The 23,790-nt window shown below is 51.4% G+C and overlaps 1 protein-coding gene across 1 annotated transcript in view; it reads right to left on the reverse strand.

Moving 5' to 3' along the window:
* Positions 1-23,790, reverse strand: part of LOC115159229 (A disintegrin and metalloproteinase with thrombospondin motifs 6) — a gene marked incomplete in the record, with an annotated part of 225,356 nt that overhangs the window by 195,768 nt on the left and 5,798 nt on the right. Inside the window, 5 exon segments of the mRNA XM_029708726.1 lie at positions 7,705-7,748; positions 12,973-13,118; positions 16,648-16,731; positions 17,242-17,495; positions 19,107-19,287. Coding sequence (XP_029564586.1) covers positions 7,705-7,748; positions 12,973-13,118; positions 16,648-16,731; positions 17,242-17,495; positions 19,107-19,287 — 709 coding nt within the window.

Below are 23,790 nucleotides of genomic sequence, written 5' to 3' on the forward strand. Positions count from 1 at the left end.
TAAGAAACATTTTCCTTCCCCCCCCACCCCCCACACCCCACCCTCAAAAATATAGATGTTTTCACCATTGCTGAGGAGTTCCAAAGAGAAAAGAATATGCATATTCTGGATGTTTGAGAAAGGGATTTTTTGAAGAGAGGAGAGGAGAGTTAAAGAACACTGAGTAAAGCTATAAAACTGTGTGTGTGTGTGTGTGTGTGCGTGCGTACGCGTGCGTGTGTGTGTGTGTGTGCGTGTGTGTGTGTGTGCGCGTGTGCGTGCGTGTGTGCGTGCGTGTGCGTGCGTGCGCGTGCGTGTGTGCGTACGTGTGTGTGTGCGCGTGTGCGTGCGTGTGTGTGCGCTTGTGTGCGTGCGTGCGTACGCGTGCGTGTGTGCGCGCATGCGCGCGTGTGCGTGTGTGTGTGTGTGTGTGCGTGCGTACGCGTGCGTGCGTGTGTGCGCGTGTGTGCGTGCGTACGCGTGCGTGTGTGCGCGTGTGTGTGTGTGTGTGTGCGTACGCGTGCGTGTGTGTGCGCGTGTGTGCGTGCGTGTGTGCGTGCGTGCGTGCGTACGCGTGCATGTGTGTGTGCGCGCTTGCGCGCGTGTGCGTATGTGTGTGCGTGTGCGTGTGTGTGCGCGTGTGTGCGTGCGTGTGTGCGTGCGTTTGTGTGTGTGTGTGTGCGTACGCGTGCGTGTGTGTGTGTGTGTGCGCGTGTGTGCGTGCGTGTGTGCGTGTGTGTGTGTGTGTGCGTGCGTACGCGTGCGTGTGGGTGTGTGTGTGCGTGTGTGTGGGTGTATAAAGCCTGTTCCACCATCCAGGTGTCTCTGTCTCCCCCAGAGGGTAACAGGTCAGATAGGAAGAGAAGAGAAGAGGGGACCATTCCTCACAGATTGCATCTACAGGGTTTCACATAACACTCAGAAGTGGGGTTGGCTCAGTATTATCTCCCACCCAGATTACCTAAAGACCCGAGGGACAAAGAGCTGACCTGTAGCATGACCCCTGATATTAACGGGAGGAGAGGAGGAGGGGAGAGGGGGAGAACGGTTGAGAGGGAGGAGAAAGGGAGAGGAGAAGAGGGTGAGAGGAGGAGAGGGTTGAGAGGAGGAGAGTTGAGAGAGGAAGGGAGGGTTGAGAGGGGAGGAGAGGGAAGAGAGGAGGGGAGGGAAGAGAAGAGGAGAGGGGGAGAGCATTGAGAGGAGAGGAGAAAGGGAGAGGACGAGAAGAATGAGGGGGAAGAGCAAGGGAGGAAAGGGAGAGGGAGAAGGAGGAGGTAGGGGAGAAGAGAAAGGGAGGAAAAGGAGAGGAGAGAGGAGGAGAGGAAGAGGAGGGAGTGAGAGAGAATGAGGAAGCCAAGCAGATGCCGGCGCAATTAAAGCGACGGGGGGAATGTGACAAATGCGGTCAATCTGTCAACCCCCCCTCGAGTCCCAATATTACCTCCAAGATATACTGTGGTGCCTGCAGGGGCTCTGCACCATCAGAGGAGGGAGGGGGGCTGACACTCCCTGCCTGACACTCCCTCTCTCTCTCTCTCTCTCTCTCTCTCTCTCTCTCTCTCTCTCTCTCTCTCACTGACTCTCTGAGCTTGGTTACAGAAGCTTAACAAGTTTGTAAGTTTAGGTTTTTAAGTTTGCCACAGTTCCTGTCACAGTGGAGACACGACATGCCAAACCAAACCCCTTGGGAAAAGGACTGGAACCCAGTGTCCTCAAAGTGCTGTACCAGGAAGAAAAGAGACCATACCAATGTATAAATAGCCACATTATTTCAGCTATATTGGTAGAAGGACACAGTCAAGTGCACTTGGACGTTACCACGCCTGTACCCTGCCCTGCCACTACCCTGCCCTGTCTGTACCCTGCCCTGCCCTGCCACTACCCTGCCCTGCCACTACCCTGCCCTGTCTGTACCCTGCCCTGCCCTGCCCTGCCACGCCACTACCCTGCCCTGTCTGTACCCTGCCCTGTCTGCACCCTGCCCTTCCACTACCCTGCCCTGTCTGTACCCTGCCCTGCCACTACCCTGCCCTGTCTGTACCCTGCCCTATCTGTACCCTGCCCTGTCTGTACCCTGCCCTGCCACTACCCTGCCCTGCCACTACCCTGCCCTGTCTGTACCCTGCCCTGCCATTACCCTGACCTGTCTGTACCCTGCCCTGCCACTACCCTGCCCTGTCTGTACCCTGCCCTGCCATTACCCTGACCTGTCTGTACCCTGCCCTGCCACTACCCTGCCCTGTCTGTACCCTGCCCTGTCTGTACCCTGCCCTGTCTGTACCCTGCCCTGTCTGTACCCTGCCCTGCCACTACCCTGCCCTGTCTGTACCCTGCCCTGTCTGTACCCTGCCCTGTCTGTACCCTGCCCTGTCTGTACCCTGCCCTGCCACTACCCTGCCCTGTCTGTACCCTGCCCTGTCTGTACCCTGCCCTGCCACTACCCTGCCCTGCTACTACCCTTCCCTGCCTGGACCTAACCCTGTCTGTACCCTTCCCTGCCACTACCCTGCCCTGTCTGTTCCCTGCCCTGCCACTACCCTGCCTGGACCTAACCCTGCCTGTACCCCGCCCTGCCACTGCCCTGCCTGGACCTAACCCTGTCTGTACCCTGCCCTGTCTGCACCCTGCCCTGCCACTACCCTGCCCTGCCACTAGCCTGCCCTGCCTGCACCCTGCCACTACCCTGCCCTGCCTGTACCCTGCCCTGCCACTACCCTGCCCTGCCTGTACCCTGCCCTGCCACTACCCTGCCCTGCCTGTACCCTGCCCTGCCACTACCCTGCCCTGCCTGTACCCTGCCCTGCCACTACCCTGCCCTGCCTGTACCCTGCCCTGCCACTACCCTGCCCTGCCACTACCCTGCCCTGTCTGTACCCTGCCCTGCCCTGCCACTACCCTGCCCTGCCTGTACCCTGCCCTGCCACTACCCTGCCCTGCCTGTACCCTGCCCTGCCTGTACCCTGCCCTGTCTGTACCCTGCCCTGCCTGTACCCTGCCCTGTCTGTACCCTGCCCTGCCACTACCCTGACCTGTCTGTACCCTGCCCTGCCACTACCCTGCCCTGTCTGTACCCTGCCGTGCCACTACCCTGCCCTGCCTATACCCTGCCCTGCCACTACCCTGCCCTGTCTGTACCCTGCCCTGCCACTACCCTGCCCTGTCTGTACCCTGCCCTGCCTGTACCCTGCCCTGTCTGTACCCTGCCCTGCCTGTACCCTGCCCTGTCTGTACCCTGCCCTGCCACTACCCTGACCTGTCTGTACCCTGCCCTGCCACTACCCTGCCCTGTCTGTACCCTGCCCTGCCACTACCCTGCCCTGTCTGTACCCTGCCGTGCCACTACCCTGCCCTGCCTGTACCCTGCCCTGCCACTACCCTGCCCTGTCTGTACCCTGCCCTGCCTAGACCCTGTCCTGCCTGGACCTAACACTGCCTGTAACCTGCCCTGCCACTACCCTGCCCTGCCTAGACCTAACCCTGTCTGTACCCTGCCCTGCCACTACCCTGCCCTGCCTGGACCTAACCCTGTCTGTACCCTGCCCTGCCACTACCCTGCCCTGCCTAGACCTAACCCTGTCTGTACCCTGCCCTGCCACTACCCTGCCCTGCCTGGACCTAACCCTGCCTGTAACCTGCCCTGCCACTGCCCTGCCTCGACCTAACCCTGCCTGTACCGTGCCCTGCCACTACCCTGCCCTGCCTGGACCTAACCCTGTCTGTACCCCGCCCTGCCACTACCCTGCCCTGCCTGGACCTAACCCTGTCTGCACCCTGCCCTGCCTGTACCCTGCCCTGCCTGGACCTAACCCTGTCTGTACCCTGCCCTGGCTGCACCCTGCCCTGCCTGTACCCTGCACTGCCTGGACCTAACCCTGTCTGTACCCTGCCCTGCTACTACCCTGCCCTGCCTGGACCTAACCCTGTCTGTACCCTGCCCTGCCACTACCCTGCCCTGCCTGGACCTAACCCTGTCTGTACCCTTCCCTGCCACTACCCTGCCTGGACCTAACCCTGCCTGTACCCCGCCCTGCCACTACCCTGCCTGGACCTAACCCTGTCTGTACTCCGCCCTGCCACTACCCTGCCTGGACCTAACCCTGCCTGTACCCCACCCTGCCACTGCCCTGCCTGGACCTAACCCTGTCTGTACCCCTCCCTGCCACTACCCTGCCTGGACCTAACCCTGTCTGTACCCCACCCTGCCACTACCCTGTCTGGACCTAACCCTGTCTGTACCCCGCCCTGCCACTACCCTGCCTGGACCTAACCCTGCCTGTACCCCACCCTGCCACTGCCCTGCCCTGCCTGGACCTAACCCTGTCTGTACCCCGCCCTGCCACTACCCTGCCTGGACCTAACCCTGCCTGTACCCCACCCTGCCACTGCCCTGCCTGGACCTAACCCTGCCTGTACCCCGCCCTGCCACTACCCTGCCCTGCCTGGACCTAACCCTGTCTGTACCCCACCCTGCCACTGCCCTGCCTGGACCTAACCCTGTCTGTACTCCGCCCTGCCACTACCCTGCCTGGACCTAACCCTGCCTGTACCCCACCCTGCCACTGCCCTGCCCTGCCTGGACCTAACCCTGTCTGTACCCCGCCCTGCCACTACCCTGCCTGGACCTAACCCTGTCTGTACCCCGCCCTGCCACTACCCTGCCTGGACCTAACCCTGTCTGTACCCCGCCCTGCCACTACCCTGCCTGGACCTAACCCTGTCTGTACCCCGCCCTGCCACTACCCTGCCTGGACCTAACCCTGCCTGTACCCCAACCTACCACTGCCCTGCCCTGCCTGGACCTAACCCTGCCTGTAACCCACCCTGCCACTGCCCTGCCTGGACCTAACCCTGCCTGTACCCTGCCCTGCCACTACCCTGCCCTGCCACTACCCTGCCCTGTCTGTACCCTGCCCTGCCCTGCCACTACCCTGCCCTGCCTGTACCCTGCCCTGCCACTACCCTGCCCTGCCTGTACCCTGCCCTGCCTGTACCCTGCCCTGTCTGTACCCTGCCCTGCCTGTACCCTGCCCTGTCTGTACCCTGCCCTGCCACTACCCTGACCTGTCTGTACCCTGCCCTGCCACTACCCTGCCCTGTCTGTACCCTGCCCTGTCACTACCCTGCCCTGTCTGTACCCTGCCCTGCCACTACCCTGCCCTGTCTGTACCCTGCCGTGCCACTACCCTGCCCTGCCTATACCCTGCCCTGCCACTACCCTGCCCTGTCTGTACCCTGCCCTGCCACTACCCTGCCCTGCCTGTACCCTGCCCTGCCTGTACCCTGCCCTGTCTGTACCCTGCCCTGCCTGTACCCTGCCCTGTCTGTACCCTGCCCTGCCACTACCCTGACCTGTCTGTACCCTGCCCTGCCACTACCCTGCCCTGTCTGTACCCTGCCCTGCCACTACCCTGCCCTGTCTGTACCCTGCCGTGCCACTACCCTGCCCTGCCTGTACCCTGCCCTGCCACTACCCTGCCCTGCCTGTACCCTGCCCTGCCTGTACCCTGCCCTGTCTGTACCCTGCCCTGCCTGTACCCTGCCCTGTCTGTACCCTGCCCTGCCACTACCCTGACCTGTCTGTACCCTGCCCTGCCACTACCCTGCCCTGTCTGTACCCTGCCCTGTCACTACCCTGCCCTGTCTGTACCCTGCCCTGTCACTACCCTGCCCTGTCTGTACCCTGCCCTGCCACTACCCTGCCCTGTCTGTACCCTGCCCTGCCTAGACCCTGTCCTGCCTGGACCTAACACTGCCTGTAACCTGCCCTGCCACTACCCTGCCCTGCCTAGACCTAACCCTGTCTGTACCCTGCCCTGCCACTACCCTGCCCTGCCTGGACCTAACCCTGTCTGTACCCTGCCCTGCCACTACCCTGCCCTGCCTAGACCTAACCCTGTCTGTACCCTGCCCTGCCACTACCCTGCCCTGCCTGGACCTAACCCTGCCTGTAACCTGCCCTGCCACTGCCCTGCCTCGACCTAACCCTGCCTGTACCGTGCCCTGCCACTACCCTGCCCTGCCTGGACCTAACCCTGTCTGTACCCTGCCCTGTCTGCACCCTGCCCTGCCTGGACCTAACCCTGCCTGTAACCTGCCCTGCCACTACCCTGCCTGGACCTAACCCTGTCTGTACCCTTCCCTGCCACTACCCTGCCCTGCCTGGACCTAACCCTGCCTGTACCCCGCCCTGCCACTACCCTGCCTGGAACTAACCCTGTCTGTACCACGCCCTGCCACTACCCTGCCTGGACCTAACCCTGCCTGTACCCCACCCTGCCACTGCCCTGCCCTGCCTGGACCTAACCCTGTCTGTACCCCTCCCTGCCACTACCCTGCCTGGACCTAACCCTGTCTGTACCCCGCCCTGCCACTACCCTGCCTGGACCTAACCCTGTCTGTACCCCGCCCTGCCACTACCCTGCCTGGACCTAACCCTGCCTGTACCCCACCCTGCCACTGCCCTGCCCTGCCTGGACCTAACCCTGTCTGTACCCCGCCCTGCCACTACCCTGCCTGGACCTAACCCTGCCTGTACCCCACCCTGCCACTGCCCTGCCTGGACCTAACCCTGCCTGTACCCCGCCCTGCCACTACCCTGCCCTGCCTGGACCTAACCCTGTCTGTACCCCACCCTGCCACTGCCCTGCCTGGACCTAACCCTGTCTGTACTCCGCCCTGCCACTACCCTGCCTGGACCTAACCCTGCCTGTACCCCACCCTGCCACTGCCCTGCCTGGACCTAACCCTGCCTGTACCCCACCCTGCCACTGCCCTGCCCTGCCTGGACCTAACCCTGTCTGTACTCCGCCCTGCCACTACCCTGCCTGGACCTAACCCTGTCTGTACCCCGTCCTGCCACTACCCTGCCTGGACCTAACCCTGCCTGTACCCCAACCTGCCACTGCCCTGCCCTGCCCTGCCTGGACCTAACCCTGCCTGTAACCCACCCTGCCACTACCCTGCCTGGACCTAACCCTGCCTGTACCCTGCCCTGCCACTACCCTGCCCTGCCTGGACCTAACCCTGTCTGTACCCCGCCCTGCCACTGCCCTGCCCTGCCCTGCCTGGACCTAACCCTGCCTGTAACCCACCCTGCCACTACCCTGCCTGGACCTAACCCTGCCTGTACCCCGCCCTGCCACTACCCTGCCCTGCCTGGACCTAACCCTGTCTGTACCCCGCCCTGCCAACAGTATTCCCCACCTGGTCTCTCTGAGCTGTCTCTCTGAGCTGTCTCTCTGAGCTGTCTCTCTGAGCTGTCTCTCTGAACTGTCTCTCTGAGCTGTCTCTCTGAGCTGTCTCTCTGAGCTGTCTCTCTGAACTGTCTCTCTGAACTGTCTCTCTGAGCTGTCTCTCTGAGCTGTCTCTCTGAGCTGTCTCTCTGAACTGTCTCTCTGAGCTGTCTCTCTGAGCTGTCTCTCTGAGCTGTCTCTCTGAACTGTCTCTCTGAACTGTCTCTCTGAACTGTCTCTCTGAGCTGTCTCTCTGAGCTGTCTCTCTGAACTGTCTCTCTGAACTGTCTCTCTGAGCTGTCTCTCTGAGCTGTCTCTCTGAGCTGTCTCTCTGAGCTGTCTCTCTGAGCTGTCTCTCTGAGCTGTCTCTCTGAGCTGTCTCTCTGAGCTGTCTCTCTGAACTGTCTCTCTGAGCTGTCTCTCTGAGCTGTCTCCCCGTGCCTCCAGGCCACAGAACAGAGTGGAACAGAGAGCAGAACGTAGAGCCACTCACCTAGAGTCCCACAGGGTTTGTTCTTGTACGTGCAGATGTCGTACCTGAGGGAGAAGAAGAAGAAGAAACATGAGGATTCTTCTGTCAGGCGCTCAGTGCTTCTATTCTTTCTACTGTAGTCTATTTTATTCTATTCTATTCTATTCTATTTTATTCTATTCTATTCTATTCTATTTTAATCTATTCTTTCTACTCCAGTCTACTCTATTCTATTTTATTCTATTCTATTTTATTCTATTCTATTCTATTCTATTTTATTCTATTCTTTCTACTCCAGTCTACTCTATTCTATTTTATTCTATTCTATTTTATTCTATTCTATTCTATTTTATTCTATTCTTTCTACTCCAGTCTACTCTATTCTATTTTATTCTATTCTATTTTATTCTATTCTATTCTATTCTATTTTATTCTATTCTTTCTACTCCAGTCTACTCTATTCTATTTTATTCTATTCTATTTTATTCTATTCTATTCTATTTTATTCTATTCTTTCTACTCCAGTCTACTCTATTCTATTTTATTCTATTCTATTTTATTCTATTCTATTCTATTCTATTTTATTCTATTCTTTCTACTCCAGTCTACTCTATTCTATTTTATTTTATTCTATTCTATTTTATTCTATTCTATTTTATTCTATTCTGTTTTATTCTATTCTATTTTATTCTATTCTGTTTTATTCTATTCTGTTTTATTCTATTCTATTTTATTCTATTCTCAGCACCTTTGATGTCAAAACCAGGCATCTCAGGCAGTTACCTGCATTATTTGACCTTAGCTGTTATAAAGCAACAAGCCTTTGAACGGTTTAGTCGTATCATGAAGGTTTGTCCTTCTATAAATGTCCTTAAATGTCAACCAGCTAGCACATGCAGGCAGACAGACAGGCAGACAGGCAGACAGGCAGACAGGAAGACAGGCAGACAGGAAGCAACACAGTTTTTAAAGTCCAATAAGACCTTGCTGTGTCCCTGTTGTAACCCTCTGTCTGTCTGTCTGTCTGTCTGTCTGTCTGTCTGTCTGTCTGTCTGTCTGTCTGTCTGTCTGTCTGTCTGTCTGTCTGTGTCTGTCTGTCTGTCTGTCTGTCTCTCTGATACAATGCTAACCCAATCCAGCGCAGGAAAAACAGTTCCGTCCAGTCAGCCTCAGCGCTTTACAGAACACATCATACATTTACAATGAGTGATCCAATCATTCCTAAAGCTTTTAATCTATTAAAAACCCAAGGACACTGCAAATTACGTTTCATTTTGCCCCCCCCCCCTCCCTCCATCTGTTTCCCCTCCACACCCCCCATCCCGGTGGACCGGTTCCAAACCCATGAGGTACGGTCTCGAGGACAAGCAGACTCCACCTCGTTTAGGACATCTATTTATTTAGATTTACTTCCTTTAATTTCCCCCTGAGCTTCTCAAACACCACGGGCCACGGTCCAAACGAGACACCGCATCCTCGACGACGTGGCCATCCAGCCCAGAGCCTAATAAAGCAACAACAGCGAGGGATGGAGAGGTCGCTCTGTATAGCACGGTGCCTAGAGGGAGGAGCTGGACCTGGACCATACATAACCTCAAGGATAATGAGCGGAATGACTCTGTCTGGGGAGAATGTCTCCTCTCCTCCTGATGGGCCCACAATGGCATGCTGAGAGAGCCATAAGAACAGGAGAGAGAGAGAGAGAGAGAGAGAGAGAGAGAGAGAGAGAGACAGAGAGAGAGAGAGACAGAGGGAGAGAGAGAGCCATAAGAACAGGAGCGAGAGAGAGAGAGAGAGTCACGGAGAGAGAGACAGAGAGAGCGATTGATTGTTTTTGCCTTTTTGTTTTGTTTAATTAACTTTGTTGAGTTTTGTCATTGTTGTTTTGTTTTTGTTTTTTCATTTGCTTTGGCAATGCAAATACGTTTCCCATGCCAATAAATCCTTTGAATTTAATTGAGAGAGAGAGAGAGAGAGAGAGAAAGGGAGAGAGAGAGAGAGAGAGAGAAAGGGAGAGAGAGAGAGAGAGAGAGAAAGGGAGAGAGAGAGAGAGAGAAAGGGAGAGAGAGAGAGAGAAAGTGTGAGAGAGAGAGAGAGAGAGAGAAAGTGTGAGAGAGAGAGAGAGAGAGAGAGAGAGAGAGGAGAGAGAGAGAGAGAGAAAGGGAGAGAGAGAGAGAGAGAAAGGGGGAGAGAGAGAGAGAGAAAGGGGGAGAGAGAGAGAGAAAGGGAGAGAGAGAGAGAGAGAGGAGAGAGAGAGAGAGAGAGAGAGAGAGAGAGAGAGAGAGAGTGAGAGAGAGAGAGAGAGAGAGAGAGAGAGACATTCAGACAAGGGGGAACGAAGGAGAGGTCACTATCATGATTCATGCCTAGAAGGACGACCCATCCGAACAGACTCCATCCACTTCAAGGATAATGTCTCCTCCGTATGTCCTGATTGACCACAACCAGACCACAACCACAGGAGACCAACACCAGGACGACCGCTACCGTCAAAACCGCTACCATGACATCATAGTTTGTGTGCCCTCGTGGTGACCTCAGCCTGCCCTCAGTGAACCACCCTCGCATGGCTTAGAAGTTACTTTGGGTTTGATTTTCATGGAACTTATTGTACCAGGCAGCTCAATTAATAACAAATTCTTATTTAGGAAACGGCCTGGCAGAAGTTTGAGTTTGGTGTTGTCAGCTGTATACACTTCAAGACTGAGTTAGAAGTGAGAGAGCCTCAAACGCAACACACAGACACAGCCTCTAGAGGCGGTTCCCACATGTTTTAAATGAGGAGATATAGATAGTACCACGATAAGCAGCATGGCCTAGGGCATCCCTCGTCATCATCTCATAAAACCTTTTTTGAACCTGATATTTTTTCCAGGGATATCATTAGCCATAAATGTAATAGCCACACATACAGTAAAGTGGTGCGTTGCTAACGTAAACAGTCTCTCTTTAGGTGGATTCCACCAGGGAATGGGGGAATGTTCTAGCAGACACGGTGGTTAATGAAAGCTTCTCGGGTCCATCATGAACTATTTATACTGTCTCTAATGTTACCATCCTTCAGCCCAGCCCAGCTCGTCACCTACACACACATCTTGTTGTCCCATTACACGCAGGCCCTACCAAAGTTCTGATTCTGATTCTAATTCTCTCTCTCTCTCCTCCCTCCCTCCCTCCCTCCCTCCCTCCCTCCCTCCCTCCCTCCCTCTCTCTCTCCACCCGCCCTCCCTCTTCTCTCTCTCTCTCCCCTCCCTCCCTCCCTCCCTCCCTCCCCTCCCTCCCTCCCTCCCTCCCTCCCTCCCTCTCTCTCTCCACCCGCCCTCCCTCTTCTCTCTCTCTCTCTCCTCTCCCCCCCCTCCCTCCCTCTCTCTCTCTCCTCTCTCTCCCTCCCCTTCCCTCCCTCTCTCTCTCCTCTCCCCCCCTCCCTCCCTCTCTCTCTCCTCTCTCTCTCTCCTCCCCTCCTCCCTCCCTCTCTCTCTCTCTCTCCTCTCTCTCTCTCTCTCTCACCTCCCCCCTCCCTCCCTCCCTCTCTTTCTCTCTCTTTCTCTTTAATAAGATGTTGTACTGGGCCTATAATGCAAACCCACAGTCACTGAACTTCACTGAACTCCGTAAGCAGCCTGCAGCATGTATATACAACACAACGCTGTAGTGAAAGCATAGCAGCTAGTGTTGGTTTAGCATCAGACAGACAGTGGAAAGCCCTATAGCAGCAGAAGGCTGAGGTGATGTAACTTTGGCAGCACAGACCTGTCCTTCGATAATTACCGGCACAACAGACAGACCGGTGGCTGGAAACAGCACTCCCGAAAACCCCCTTCAGTAGCCTGCTGGCATCAGAATCCAAGCAAAACTTCTAACGCTGCTTCTAAGGCGACCAACTATTATTTTCAGCGGCGATAGATTACCTTACCTACTACAGTATCTCGTATTGACGCCTCACCAAACAGCTTAAGTCACCGAGCACTAGTCAAACATCAGTAGAAAGCCTGGTTTGTACACAGCCAGGCAGGAAGAGTCAAAAGCAAGGCTTTAGCCCATGTCAATCACACTACGGGCAACAATAACGCCAATAGCAGTTACGACAGTGTTTTTGCCGCATCACGGTTACCACCCATAAATCTTAGTATGACTGGTCTGCCTGAAAGACCATCGTTTCCCGTTGTCATCAGCTTTACCCAGAGCCAGTAATAGATATGAGTAGTGGCCTGCCTGTGTGTTTCAACGCTACTGTTCTGGCTGTGAAATGCAGACGCAGCACAAAGTGGGAAGGTGGAAGGACTGCTAAAGCATTTAAGTAAACAGACGCTTAAGAGACATAGAGTGAGGTCAATTACTGCACACTTTTACCGCTGGATGAATCCTCATCGAATCAAATTGTTTTTGTCACATGCGCCAAATACAACAGGTGTAGGTAGACCTTACCGTGAAATGCTGACTTACGAGCCCTTAACCAACAATGCAGGGTTTTATTAAAAAAGTAAGTAAGAAAACTGTGCCTCTTAAACGAAAGGAAAAATAGTAACACAATACAAATAACATTAACAATAACGAGGCTATATACAGGGGGTATCGGTAACGAGTCAATGTGCGGGGGGACGAGGTGGTTGAGGTAATTGAGGTAATACCGTACGTGCATGTGGGTATGGGTAAAATGACTATGCACAGATAATAAACAGAAAGTATTTATTTATTTATTTATTTGAAACCCAGGTCCCCCGTCCCCGCAGGAGGCCTTTTGTCTTTTTGTAGGCCGTCATTGTAAATAAGAATTTGTTCTTAACTGACTTGCCCAGTTAAATAAAGGTTCAATAAAAATACATTTAAAAAATAAAACAGCAGCATGTGTGAATGTATGTATGTATGTGTGTGTGTGTGTGTGTGTGTGTGTGTGGCGTCAATATGCATGTGTCTGTGTTTTGTGTGTGTGTGTGTGTGTGTGTGTGTGTGTTGGAATGTTAGTGTAGTATGTGTGGGTGTGTGTTGGAATGTTAGTGTAATATGTGTGTGTGTGTGTGTGTTGGAATGTTAGTGTAGTATGTGTGTGTGTGTGTGTGTGTGTGTGTGTGTGTGTGTGTGTGTGTGTGTGTGTGTGTGTGTGTGTGTGTGTGTGTGTGTGTGTGTGTGTGTGTGTGTGTGAATATTAGTGTAGTATGTGTGGGTGTGTGGTTAGAGCCCAGTGAGTGTACATCGAGTCTGCGCACAAGAGTCAGTGCAAAACATAATAATAGGTAAGAATAAAATAAGTGTGTCTGTGTAGGTACGTGAGAGTGGAGGTGGAGAATCTACCGTGTGATGAGGACAGCGTTGTCATGGTGAGCCATGCCGTTCTCCGGGATGCTGTTCCCGTCTCCTTGGTGACTGAGGATGGACTTCTGCCACTTACAGAAGCTGTCTAGAGACTTGTCTGCATGGTGGTTGATCTCCAGGTTGGGCTGGATGGAACATACAGCACACATTACAACACAGTCTGAACACATCCACAACCCTGAACAGTCTGAACACATACACAACCCTGAACAGTCTGAACACATCCACAACCCTGAACAGTCTGAACACATCCACAACCCTGAACAGTCTGAACACGTCCACAACCCTGAACAGTCTGAACACGTCCACAACCCTGAACAGTCTGAACACGTCCACAACCCTGAACAGTCTGAACACGTCCACAACCCTGAACAGTCTGAACACATCCACAACCCTGAACAGTCTGAACACATCCACAACCCTGAACAGTCTGAACACATCCACAACCCTGAACAGTCTGAACACATCCACAACCCTGAACAGTCTGAACACATCCACAACCCTGAACATTCTGAACACATCCACAACCCAGAACAGTCTGAACACATCCACAACCCTGAACAGTCTGAACACATTCAAAACCCTGAACAGTCTGAACACGTCCACAACCCTGAACAGTCTGAACACATCCACAACCCTGAACAGTCTGAACACATCCACAACCCTGAACAGTCTGAACACATCCACAACCCTGAACAGTCTGAACACATCCACAACCCTGAAGAGTCTGAACACATCCACAACCCTGAAGAGTCTGAACCCGTCCACAACCCAGAACAGTCTGAACACATCCACAACCCTGAACAGTCTGAACACATCCACAACCCTGAACAGTCTGAACACGTCCACAACCCTGAACAGTCTGAACACATCCACAACCCTGAACATTCTGAACACATCCACAACCCTGAACAGTCTGAACACATCCACAACCCTGAACAGTCTGAACACATCCACAACCCTGAACAGTCTGAACATGTCCACAACCCTGAACAGTCTGAACACATCCACAACCCTGAACAGTCTGAACACATCCACAACCCTGAACAGTCTGAACACATCCACAACCCTGAACAGTCTGAACACGTCCACAACCCTGAACAGTCTGAACACATCCACAACCCTGAACATTCTGAACACATCCACAACCCTGAACAGTCTGAACACATCCACAACCCTGAACAGTCTGAACACATCCACAACCCTGAACATTCTGAACACATCCACAACCCAGAACAGTCTGAACACATCCACAACCCTGAACATTCTGAACACATCCACAACCCAGAACAGTCTGAACACGTCTACAACCCTGAACAGTCTGAACACGTCTACAACCCTGAACAGTCTGAACACGTCCACAACCCTGAACATTCTGAACACGTCCACAACCCTGAACATTCTGAACACGTCTACAACCCTGAACAGTCTGAACACATCCATAACCCTGAACATTCTGAACACATCCACAACCCTGAACAGTCTGAACACGTCTACAACCCTGAACATTCTGAACACATCCACAACCCTGAACAGTCTGAACACATCCACAACCCTGAAAAGTATGAACACATCCACAACCCTGAACAATCTGAACACATCCACAACCCTGAACATTCTGAACACATCCACAACCCAGAACAGTCTCTACACATCCATAACCCTGAACATTCTGAACACATCCACAACCCAGAACATTCTGAACACATCCACAACCCAGAACATTCTGAACACATCCACAACCCAGAACAGTCTGAACACATCCATAACCCTGAACATTCTGAACACATCCACAACCCTGAACAGTCTGAACACATCCACAACCCTGAAGAGTCTGAACACATCCACAACCCTGAACAGTCTGAACACATCCACAACCCTGAACAGTCTGAACACATCCATAACCCTGAACATTCTGAACACATCCACAACCCTGAACAGTCTGAGCACATCCACAACCCAGAACATTCTGAACACATCCACAACCCAGAACAGTCTGTACACATCCATAACCCTGAACATTCTGAACACATCCACAACCCAGAGCATTCTGAACACATCCACAACCCAGAACAGTCTGAACACATCCACAACCCAGAACAGTCTGAACACATCCATAACCCTGAACATTCTGAACACATCCACAACCCAGAACAGTCTGTACACATTCATAACCCTGAACTTTCTGAACACGTCTACAACCCTGAACAGTCTGAACACATCCACAACTCTGAACAGTCTGAACACATCCACAACCCTGAACAGTCTGAACACATCCACAACCCTGAACAGTCTGAACACGTCCACAACCCTGAACAGTCTGAACACGTCCATAACCCTGAACATTCTGAACACATCCACAACCCTGAACAGTCTGAACACATCCACAACCCTGAACAGTCTGAACACATCCATAACCCTGAACATTCTGAACACATCCACAACCCTGAACAGTCTGAACACATCCACAACCCTGAACAGTCTGAACACATCCACAACCCTGAACAGTCTGAACACATCCATAACCCTGAACATTCTGAACACATCCACAACCCTGAACAGTCTGAACACATCCACAACCCAGAACAGTCTGAACACATCCACAACCCAGAACAGTCTGAACACATCCACAACCCTGAACAGTCTGAACACATCCACAACCCAGAACACACAGAACCCAGCACTCTGTCAAGAACAGGGACAGCATTCTGCACTTGACTAGGGCTGAATTAAGATTAAGACAAGCCACTCAAACTTTCACTTAAATCTGCTATTGACATCAATGTATGATTGGGCCACCTTTGTAAAAAAACACCAGTCAAAAACGACAGTATATAAGCCTATAAAAGCCATGTCCACCATTTGACAGGATTCTGACATATGTTAAAATAATCCATATGATAAAAAATATATATATTTGAACTATTAATATATCCATATTACACTCCATCTGGGTAAAACGTATAAGGTCCTGTCTTAAAATGGAGAATGTATGAAGACGGATTCATCCCTGCTGGCGTCCATCCTGTATAGACAGAGGCTAGACGTACAGTTCACCCTGTTTCTCCCATCAAACCTACACATTATATACAGGTAACTGCCAAAATCATGGAAACACCAACATAAAGTGTCTTAATAGGGCGTTGGGCCACCAGAACACCTTCAATGCACCTTGGCATAGATTCTACAAGTGTCTGGGACTCTACTGGAAGGACGCAAAACCATTCTTCCACAAGAAGTTTCTATAATTTTGGCAGTTACCTGTAGGTTGAATGTAAACATCCTCAATCAAATCTCCCTGAGGGAAGATGTCTGAGCTCATCTCCAACGGAGAGGCTTTCATCTTTAGTGGTGGCAAACATAACGATAGACGCTTCCTGTCCTCTCCCCTTTCCTCTCTTCTTTTCTTCTCTCGTCTCTTCTCTCGTCTCTTCTTGTCACTCCTCTCTCACCTTCTCTTTCCTCCTCCTACTCTCCCCCAACTGCTTGGAATAACTATGTTAATGCGTAAGAAGTAACCAAACCACAGAAACTGGAACTGAGATTAGATAAACGCATAGATGTTGATGTAGAATAGAGAGAGAGAGAGAGAGAGAGAGGCAGAGAGATAGAGAGAAAGAGGGTAGACGGAGGGAGAGAGAGGGGCACACTCACCTGGTCCTCAGTCAGTACGATCAGGCGGGTTACTATAATGTTCACAACGTTTCCTAGGCTGGCATCACGGTAAAGTTTGGCAACCTGACCTCCAGAAAAGAAGTAAAAGACACAAAGTCAGACAAACCGTGTCCATGTGTCACGACGCTTGATCAGTGTCTTCATCACACATACGGGGTGGGGGGTAGAAAAACAGCCATCACACATTCAGCTCACGCTGCGATTTAAATGTCTGTTTTCGGTAAGAGAGAACATTCAGTTAAAATGTTAAGGAAACAAAATGCTGACCAAAGGGAGAAATACTTTGAATAACATTGTTCATGCTCTACATCGGCGTGTTTCCAATATCAGTCGGCTAGGGACTCATCTCAATGTCTTTCCTCCAATCCTTCACCTGTATTGACGTGAAACAACTGGTCAGGTGCAAGTGAGTCCTAACTGCTTTCAGTTGTAAACTCAAACTAGTGTAAATGTAGGGGGAAGAGATGAGGAAGCCACGTTAGACCGCTGAGATGAAACCCTTTTGAGATTGACCCAAACTTTATTAGCAGACAAAACAACACTAATCGAAGCAAAAAGCAGGATCAAACTTACAATATTCATCACAGACAGGATATAATGCTCGATGTCTTTGCGGCCATGGTAACCAACCATCATCTTATCAGCTACCACCAGGGTCTCCACGAAACGTTCCGTGCTGAGTGACCGTCTCCGTCTGTGGCCCCCCCCGGGCAGGGTGCTGTTGGACCCAGGGGCTGGGGGGGGGGAGGACGAGGGGGAGGGAGAGGAGGATGGAGAGGTTGGGGAAGGAGTGCTTTGTTGGCAGGGGCTGGCGTTTTTTGTGAGGTCTGGGAAGGAAGGAGGGAGAGGTAGTTAATATGAGAGAGAAAAAAAGATCAGCAACTGAGTGAGAAAAGTTGATGAAACGCTGTGGGAAGAAAAATACAATCTCAGGTGGATTATAGGCAATGGTTTATCTGGTGATCATCCCCATGGGGTATTTGAAGTTTAAAAAAAAGATATGCAGAATGTGATACTGTTCACGTCAGTAGAAACATTCAAGGGAGATTAGAACTACTGACGATTTGATAACAAAATGATGAGCTCGACATTTATTTTAAAATGTCAACATAAAAAAAGAAGCCACTAAATTAAAACACAATGATACAATCAGATATGGCCCATTGTGAAGGCATAGCCAGAGCAGACCCGGGGGAGACTTGGAGATAGAATTGCAGACATGTTGGGAATCTGGCCCTTTGAACCTTGCAGCTGAAGGCTTGCCTTCCTTTATGGCCCAGATGCTCTGGGGAAAAGCTATAAGATAGAACGTGTCAGGGCACGTCAGCTTCCTGCCGATGACAGCCTTCACTGCTACTTATAAGACTTTGGTCCAAATACCTACACATCCACCTGGTTCCCCTCTAATCCCTATCCCACCACATCTCACAGGACACTGCTCCGATGAGAGCCAGAGTATGTGAATTGTCCACGTCTGGAATTGTCCACGTCTGGAGGAAACCTGGCACCATACCTACGGTGAAGCATGGTGGCATCGTGCTGTGAGGATGTTTTTCAGCGGCAGGGACTGGGAGACTAGTCAGGATCGAGGGAAAGATGAACGGAGCAAAGTACAGAGATATCCTTGATGAAAACCTGCTCCAGAGGGCTCAGGACTGGGGTGAAGGTTCATCTTCCAACAGGACAACGACCCTAAGGACACAGCCAAGACAACGCAGGAGTGGCTTTGAGACAAGTCTCTGAATGTCCTTCAGTGGCCCAGCCAGAGCCCGGACTTGAACCCGATTAAACATCTCTGGAGAGACCTGAAAATAGCTGTGCAGCAACACTCCCCATCCAACCTGACAGAGCTTGAGAGGATCTGCAGAGAAGAACGGGAGAAACTCCCCAAATACAGATATGCCAAGATTGTAGCGTCGTACCCAAGAAGACTCAAGGCTGTAATCGCTGCCAAAGGTGGTTCAACAAAGTACTGAGTAAAGGGTCTGAATACTTATGTAAATGTGATATTTTATAAATTATACATTTGCTAACATGTCTAAAAACCTGTTTTTGCTATGTCATTATGGGGTATTGTGTGTAGATTGATGAGGGGGGAAAAACGATGTAATCAATTTTAGAATAAGGCTGTAACGTAACAAAATGTGGAAAAAGCCAAGGGGTCCGAATACTTTCCGAATGCACTGTACACCAGGCTGAGGGGAGGCCAGAATGGGCCAGCCCAACAGTAGCGCGGTCACATCCACCGGAACCTGGGCCTAGAACCAAACCAGCACTTCCTCTGGCCCGCTATGAATAACTGCACATTTATGTTACTCACCCAGCTCAGAGTCAATCCAGACTGAGGGCAGTGGAGAGCATGGAAGAGGAACGGGGAAGGGGAGGGAGGAGAGGAGAAAAGAGAAGAAGAGAAGAAGAGAAGAGGATGCTTCACCAACCTGAGATGCCACAGCTGAACTCATGCTGGTTGGGTTGCTGCTGCGGCGAGGGAATGGAAGACTTTTTATAAATAACATGCTGCTGTCCTTCTCCCTGGTCCCATTGGCTGGAAGTGGTGGACGATATATTCTTGAATGGCTCTATTAAATACTGCTCTTCTTCTGTGGTAATAACACCGTGCTTGTTGAGAAACAAGAACATCGAGAGAGACAGGTCATAAGCGAACAAGGCAAACAACACTACAACGCACACACACCTAAACCCAACAATTGAATTGATCTCATTGTAGTTTTAAAATCATAGAATATGTCGGGCAATTTTGTCAAAAGTAATTCCGACTCCTACCACCCTAAATGGACTTCCAGTGAACCACTTATGCCGTTTATATGAAATGACCTTTGACAAATAACCCCTATCATTTTCATTATAGTCATCAAAATACTGTTATACTAATGAGTATTATCAACCAGGTTGAATGCTTTTTTTTCAGCACAACCACAATCATCTGTGAAATGATTGGCACCCCGAGTCGGGGCTAAGTGGCTAATGGTGTGTTCCAGCTTCAGTCACGTAGCATTGCAGGCTACAACGCACAGAACAACTAACGCACAGCTCTGCTCTGCTCTCCTCTGTGTGTTGCACTGCAGTCAGACGTGAAAACACCCCACACTCTGAAGCAATTTGATAAATCATGTTATAACAACCAATTACACCTAGAAGAACGCTGTAATTACTGGGACTGGAACCAAAGTACACAGCTCTCTGCCCTTGAACACCCTCTTTTGTAACACAAATTGAAAAAGTACTTCAGAATGTGTTTATAAAAAACATTGGCACGTTGCATCACTCAGTAAAAACCCACAATGAAACCAATTAACCAAATATGACAACCTGGCACACGCCGGCAAGAAACCAATATTTGATAAAAGCCTAGCAGAGTGCGATGTCAAGATGTCTGGCAATTTACGAGATTAAACTACAGATATATTTCAGTTTTGTCCATTTTTGGTACTATTAAAACGGTATGAGGCGAAACAGACCTAATACTAATTCAATTTATGATACTGGAGCTGTGGGGCTGCCAGTACGTTTGGCAGCAACAACGACAATACATGTTTTTCTCCAAATGATTGCGATTGGCACAGGGGAACAGGGCTTTCTCCTTGTTCTGAGACGTTTCAAAGTAAATGAGGGGGGATAAGAGTTTTTCCAATCGCTTCCAACAGTGAGTTTTAACGAAGACAGTCTGGCCAGTCTGTCAGTCTAAGATCAACAGCCTGAGGACCAATACCTCAGCTTTGATGATTAGCCGCTTCGTTAAAGCCAACAGAAAGCAACACATTCGCTTTCTTTCTTATTTCGCTGGAGAAACTCCAGTTCAAAACCCCCTAGTCTAACCCCTAACCTCCAAACCTACACTTCTCATAGATCTGACACTATCAGATGAATCCTAGCCCAGGGCGGTGTTGAGCTATTAACATATTGCCTGCCTACACTCATCCAACCCCTTCAGAACTACAAGAAATGCCTAGGGGTTAATTAGGGTCTAGGGTTTGATTTGGGACTGGGTATTAGTTTATCTGAGGAAACCGGAACCTGAAGAGAAGTTTTAGGTGTGCCCAAAACAAGATTTGGCTTTGACAGTTTAGTAAGCAAACAGAAAGACAGCCCTGCATGCTTATCTGTCACAGTCCATTGAGAAGGATATGTATTAGGTTCGCTATGGTGAGCTGGCTGGTTGGCTGGCTTGTTGGCTAGCTAACGACTGGATGGATTTTTGGTTCTTTATAGTAGGTGGACTGGCTGGCTAAATGTTTGGTTCTTTATAGTGGGTGGACTGGCTGGCTGGCTGGTTGGTTCTTTATAGTGGGTGGACTGGCTGGCTGAATGTTTGGTTCTTTATAGTGGGTGGACTGGCTGGCTGGCTGGTTGGTTCTTTATAGTGGGTGGACTGACTGGCTGGCTGGCTGGTTGGTTCTTTATAGTGGGTGGACTGGCTGGCTGGTTGGTTCTTTATAGTGGGTGGACTGACTGGCTGGCTGGCTGGTTGGTTCTTTGTAGTGGGTGGACTTTCTGGCTGGCTGGTTGGTTCTTTATAGTGGGTGGACTTTCTGGCTGGCTGGTTGGTTCTTTATAGTGGGTGGACTGGCTGGCTGGTTGGTTCTTTATAGTGGGTAGACTGGCTGGCTGGTTGTGACTAAAGCTCTGATTATCCTGTAAAGCAGCCTTTCTTAAAGTATGCGTCGCGACGACATGTTAACGGTGCGTGGCGACATGTCAGAGTAAAAAAAAAATATTTCTAGGAATTCAGAGGTCTCAACTTACTGTTAGAGTTAGAAGAGTAGAATATGCAAGATGCAATTTGGGGCGCCCCCATTGATTTTGTTAGTCACTCTCACTCAGATATCATATTAACATGGCATTAGTCATGGCAAAATGTGTAGAATTGAAGGAAATTTGCTTTAAATCTGCTAAGATTTCTCTCCACCCCGTGGCAAAATGGGTAGAATTGCAAAATATTTGCTGTAAAACAGCAACAACAAAAATGAGCCCCATGGCAAAATGAGAAGAATTGCAGAAAACTTGCTTTAAAACAGCAACATTTTCTTTACGCCCCATGGCAAAGTGTTTAGAATTGCAGGAGCCCCCCTGTACTGCTGCTCATTCCGTTCACCAGCTCCGGAGGTCTACGTCACCGGCCTTCTAGGCGTCACTGAACTGGATTCATTCCCACCAACCCCGGACTGTCTTGTCTCATTACGCACACCTGGTTCCCATTCCCCCTGATTAGTATGTTATATATGTGCCCTCTGTTCCCCATTGTCCTTGTCGGTTATTGGAATTAGCCTGCCGTGATGACAACCTGTCACTCGACCGGCTCATCAGCATGGCAATTCATTTGGACAACCTTCTGCGATCCCGGCAAAGACCTGCGCGGAAAAGCCCATGGCTACACCTGCTCCGTGGACAGAGCCGATGGAGGTGAAGAGCTCGTAGGACTCGACCTCGGGTCCGGCCATTTCCCAGACCGCGGCCCCCCAGTCCAGGGCCCGTCCGGTCAGTGCCGAGATGACGCTGGCAACCCTGTCTCTCCCGGAGAGGTACCGGTCACATTGCAGAAGGAATCCCTTGCATCTCACTGGTGCGCCATCAAAGCGCTCCGGGAGGGTCAGGGGTATTCCGCGGGCCGGCTCAGATGGGCCGGAGGCAGGTCGTGGTGTGGGGGCTGGTGCCGCAACTTGTGCTGAAGACTGGAGGGACTGCACATTCCCCTCCAAGCGCAGGATAGTTGCCAGCACGCTGTCCATGGAGCTGCCGAGTCTGGAGAGACAGTCCTCGTGAGCGTAGGAATCTGGGCCTCTGCTCCTATTGTGGGGAAAGGGGTCATTTCTCCCCGACCTGCACTCTATCCACAAATAGGCGAGGAGCTGACAAGACATGGAATTATCCTGCTCCAACCCAGGTAGGATGCCAGTGTGTTTTCCCATTAAATTCCCTGAATACCCTAACCCCTCACTCCCGTTAGCTGTGATTGCTGCCGGGAATCTTTTAGATAGCGCACTGGCCACTGCATTACGCATTCCTTTGGTTCCCCTACAGTCACCCATTCTGGTTCGAGCCCTGGATAATCGTACAATCGGGACAGGGCTCGTACATCATATCACTGTTCCCATTTCTCTGCTGACTCATGACACTCATTTAGAACAGATCATATTTTTGATTATAGACACCCCCACACACCACGTTGTTTTAGGTCTCCACTGGTTGAGGTGGCATAACCCTGTTATTTCCTGGTCTGAGAGGAAACTGCTGGGTTGGTTGCAGGAGTGTCAGGGGAGGTGTCTCGCGGTGTCTGTCAACACCACTACGGTGGAAAGTCCAGACCACGCCCCTCAAGTGGAGTTACCGGAGGAATACCAGGATCTGCACCAGGTTTTCTCTAAGATCCAGGCTACATTCCTGCCTCCTCATCGCCCCTGGGACTGTGCCATTGACCTGCTGTCTGACGTATCTCGTAATGTCTTTTGGGCTGTCTAATGCTCCTTCAGTCTTCCAGGCCTTTATTAACGAAGTGTTTCAGGACATGCTGGGACTGGGCGTAGTGGTTTATATAGACAACACTTTGGTCAATTCTGCTGACCGTGCCCAGAATGTCTCGTTAGTCAGGTCTGTGCTGGGAAGACTGTTGGAGCATGATCTATATGTTAAGCAAGAGAAGTGTTTGTTTTTCCAGCGGTCCGTGTCCTTTTTGGGCTACCTCATATCCACGGAGTGGAGATGGAGGAGCAACGCGGTCAGCGCAGTCAGGTCATGGCCCATCCCCAACTTCGTGAAAGCAGTCCAGCGATTCCTGGGGTTTGCCAACTATTTCCAGAGGTTCATCCAAGGGCTTCAGCAGGGGCTCCTCCCTGCTGAGAGGAGGTCCCCAGCGGCTTCGTTTGACGGCGCACACTCGTCTCTGTGCGTCGGCACAAGGAACAGGCCGACCACCCCCGCAGTGAGGCGCCTGTCTGGCTCTCCACCCAGAACCTGCCCCTCCGCCTGCCCTGCCGGAATCTGAGCCCGCGGTTTGTGGGGCCGTTTAAAGTCCTGAGGAGGGGCCTTCCGGGTGGCGCAGTGGTCTAAGGCACTGCATCGCAGTGCTAGCTGTGCCACCAGAGATTCTGGGTTCGAGCCCAGGCT

This window comes from Salmo trutta, chromosome 23, assembly GCF_901001165.1.
Source record: "Salmo trutta chromosome 23, fSalTru1.1, whole genome shotgun sequence".
NCBI lineage: Eukaryota > Metazoa > Chordata > Actinopteri > Salmoniformes > Salmonidae > Salmo > Salmo trutta.